The following is a 3,940-nucleotide window of genomic DNA, read 5'->3' as shown; positions in this document are numbered from 1 at the left end:
CCAAGGGGTGTTGTGGAATCTCCATTGCTAGAGGTTTTTAAGAACTGGTTGGATGAACATGTTGCAGAAATGGGTCTAGGTTTACTTGATCCTACCGTAGTGCAGGGAGCTGGACTTGATGACCGTGCAAGCAAGGTCCCTTCCAGCCCTACATTTCTCTGATTCTGTGCAGTCTATAAGATGACAGCTTTGTAAATACTTTTTTATATATATAAACAAGAGCCTCGCAAGCTAACCTGATCCTTATTTGAGTTTTCCCTCAGGTCATTCTGCAACACATGTGGGTGGTCACCAGCTGTTTCTCACCTCAGTCAAGCCTCTGGTTGGATACAACGGCACCTACGGTTACAGAAGAAACACTCCATCTCTGCGCAGGCAGCCTTCACTGTTTGGGCTAGTCACCAACTTGCCAATTCACTAAGGGCTGGTCTATGCAAAAATTTGCACCAAACTAACTAAATTGGTTGTAATCCACACTTTATTTCAGTGCAAGTTTGTGTGTTGACACTCTTATTTTGGATTCAGAGTGTCACTTTTATGTGGAATACACTGCAATATTATGGTGCTGAGCAGCAGAAAACCCAGTGTCTTGTTTTGATTTTTGCTGGTCTGGGTTGAAGCTACATTGAAATAAGACACTTGTACTCCACAATAAGAATGCACACACACAGACTTGCAGCAAAATAACTCAAGGTGTGAATTAAAACCAAGTGTCCTAAGTGCTTAGGAACTGCACAAAGGTATGTATAAGTTTATACAGACATGTGTTTGACAAACAAGTTACTGAAAATATCTTTTGCACAGAAGCCTTTGCACCCATTGTGATCCAATCTCTGAAATGTGTAAAAAGATAGCAAGTCAAATGCTTCTGTGGATCCTTACAGTGAGTGGACGAGGCTTAGTTCTGATGCTATTTTTGCATCAGGAAGTACCTAGAGTGAAACCTTTTACCCATGTCTGCTAATGGCACAGGCACAAGGGCATTGTTTAAGGAGGAAGTGAGCTGCTCGTGCATCTGAACCATGGTTCCTTGAATGGTTTTAAATATGATCGAGGTTTGGAGTTTAAAAAACCATTTCCAACTAAGGCCACTTAAGATTTCCTCTGTTAACAGTGTTTAAAGCCACAGTAGAATGAAAAAGTGATAATGTTTGTGTAAAAACACCTAGCTTGTTTATCCCTGCTTCAGGGCAGCATTTCCTTACCAACATAACTGGAGTCTGAGAGCTGAGTTCTGCTCTGTGCCAACACTACCACTGGTACCAGGACCACAATGGAAGTGGCTTGTGTCTTCCCTATTTAGAGGCTGCCAGGGGCTGGTTTGGACCCCAGTGCAGATTAGAACAGCCCTAAAGTGCACCCTCCATTTCCATATCCCCTATGTGCACTGTGGCAGTGGGAAACAGCCAGGATGTAGGGCTGCCCCAGCCATCCATCCTTCCGCCCCCTCAATGCTGGGGGCTCCTGAGGGCACGGGTGAGGGCTGAATAGTACAGAGACAGATTGGTGCCTGCAGAACAGGTTCCCTGTGCCAGTTGATATTCACTGGGAGTTTAAGGAATTTGCACCTACCGTACGGCTCCTTTGTTTTGATGTAGCACAGCCAGCACAAAGAAGCTATTGGGCAACAACAAATTGTGCCCTGGCTGTCTAGTTACAGATCTTCCCAATCTGAAGGCTTCTTCACTGAAACTACGACAATCTAGATTAAATTCCAAACAATTTCATTCCATTTTTGAATTATGTTTACTTCTGAACTGTTCGCTGTAGTGGGAAAAGGTCTTCCTCTTGCGCTGCTAGAAGAGCCTAGGGCTAAGGTAACCATGCTCTGAAAATAGGTTTCTGGAAATGGATCACTTTGCCCCTGTAATCTCAAGAAGTGGTGCAATCTAGCTTCAGTGGGGGTAGGTCTGGTCTGGAGAAAACAGGGAACACAAGAGTTATCACACATACTGGTCATACCAGGGGCAATGTACCAAGTGCGTAAATCTGCTAACCTTGTAATAAGTCTCAAAGTCTAAAGTTACTTTCTGATAGCATCCAAGATATGGCATCCTTTAGCTAAACAAGCTAAAATCTCATTTGGAAGATGGGAGAAGTAACAGACAGAATCAATGGTCATTAAATACTTTAGGGATATAAATAAATACTGCTGGGGTGATAGTGGTAAGATTAATTACCCTCACACCTCATTCAATCTAAAATAGGGAGCATACCCTGTGAGGGCTCCACTTGCAATCTCAACCCAATTCAATTCTGGAAGAAGAAAAAATTTGTCAGAATTGAATCTCGGTGGGAATTGCAGCAATTCCAAGTCCATTTGATTCTGTGGTGCCTGTCTGGGGCTGGGAGAAGGTGTTAATACTTTGGACTTACATTACCCCACTGCAGAGCTTTGAATTTCTGGGGTCAGTTGCTTTGTCACAAGTCGCTGCTTTAACGAAATGTCTCTCAGACCTGGAAAAATGCTAATTTGCAGATGTGCATTATTTGCTTTTTAATTAGTATTCAATGAGCTCAACATTAAAAAAGCAAACATTTTAACACTGAAAACTACAGGCCACAACTACTTGGATTTACTTTTTAAAGTTAAATGTATAAATTTATGTTAAGTACAAGGCAATCATTGAGGTTTTTATTTCAACACTTACAAGACAGAGGAACACTTCAATGTTCAATTTCATAAACATTTTGCATTATTTCATAGAAACTTAAACATTTAATCAAAACTAATACATTGTAGACATTCGTAAAACCAAATTCAAATGAACACAAATATTAGGCTAGAAATTACAAGAAATATATTTTTACCAACATTTTCAACATCAATAAAACAAAACTCCAGTGGCACAAAGGATCTGGTAGTGAATTTATGTTTGGTACTAAAATTTGTAGCTTTCACAATAGTACTTAAAGATCCTTCTCCTACTAGTCTAAGCTTGGTTTAAAGGTTAACGAAACACTGTTGATACAGAACCTTTGTCCAGAAGGTCTGGGACCATCATCAAACACATGACCAAGATGGGCATCACACTGCAACAGAAAAACAATCGTTAGTTAAGTGAACACAAATGTCTTCATGGTAGAATATCAGACAGCACTCCATGTTCTGCAGTGCTATTCCACAATTTAGTTAAGAATGACAGCTCAGGGGGAAAAGAAACCCTACAGGCTACTCAGACATTTCTTTAAGAAAAGATTTTCTACACTCACAGCATGAGGTTTGGGATCAGCACAAAGCTAACAGCACGTTCACAAGTTGTAAAGACATCCAAAGGAATGTGAGGTTATGAGTTGTTCTAAGAGATCCCAGTCTTTCCAGGTTAGCAGTAATACACAATAAGATGTACTCACTACAGCACCTGGCCCTGCTCCAGGCAAGTTATGACCTGGTTCTGCAGGTCTTATGCATACAAAGTTCTTGCTAACCTCTATGAAATACTTTGTCAATCCTAGCTTCACACCTCTGCTACATGATGAGGCATCGGGTCAGACAAAGTGTGGACAAACATCCAAGACCTGTTTGTAACAGTTGGTCACATAAAATAATCTCTAGTGAATTGGTGTAATAGATTTTGTTCCTAAATTCCAACCTGAGTGTACTTAAAAAGATGCTCACCTTATCTGCCAGATTGTTCCCTCACCCAGAAATGGATTTTTATAGCTGATACTGCTTTGATCTTGACTCTCATATCTAAATCCCAAGGGATGAGAAATAAAACTTTTCAGTGGTATCCTAACACTCACAGATACATCCGGACAGACTAATTTACTAACTGCATGGATGCAAACAAAACATATCCACAAAGATTTTATAGTATCAGAGGGGTAGCCATGTTAGTCTGAATCTGTAAAAAGCAACAGAGGGTCCTGTGGCACCTTTAAGACTAACAGAAGTATTGGGAGCATAAGCTTTCGTGGGTAAGAACCTCACTTCTTC

At 40.8% G+C, this 3,940-nt stretch overlaps 1 protein-coding gene across 1 annotated transcript in view; it reads right to left on the bottom strand.

Moving 5' to 3' along the window:
* Positions 1-2,928: 2,928 nt before the first annotated feature.
* The window catches only part of MSRB2 (methionine sulfoxide reductase B2), an 18,148-nt gene continuing 17,136 nt past the window's right edge, over positions 2,929-3,940 (bottom strand). The window contains exons 4-5 of the mRNA XM_029911009.1: positions 3,465-3,519; positions 2,929-3,033 (exon numbers count right to left, since the gene is read on the bottom strand). Of these exons, the coding sequence (XP_029766869.1) occupies positions 2,929-3,033; positions 3,465-3,519 (160 nt within the window). The remainder of the gene's footprint in view (positions 3,034-3,464; positions 3,520-3,940) is intronic.

This window comes from Terrapene carolina, unplaced genomic scaffold, assembly GCF_002925995.2.
Source record: "Terrapene carolina triunguis isolate 2854851 unplaced genomic scaffold, T_m_triunguis-2.0 Scaffold84, whole genome shotgun sequence".
NCBI classification, from domain to species: Eukaryota; Metazoa; Chordata; order Testudines; family Emydidae; genus Terrapene; species Terrapene triunguis.
The sequence above is the reverse complement of the archived record's forward strand: the minus strand, read 5'-3'. Positions and strand labels throughout refer to the sequence as shown.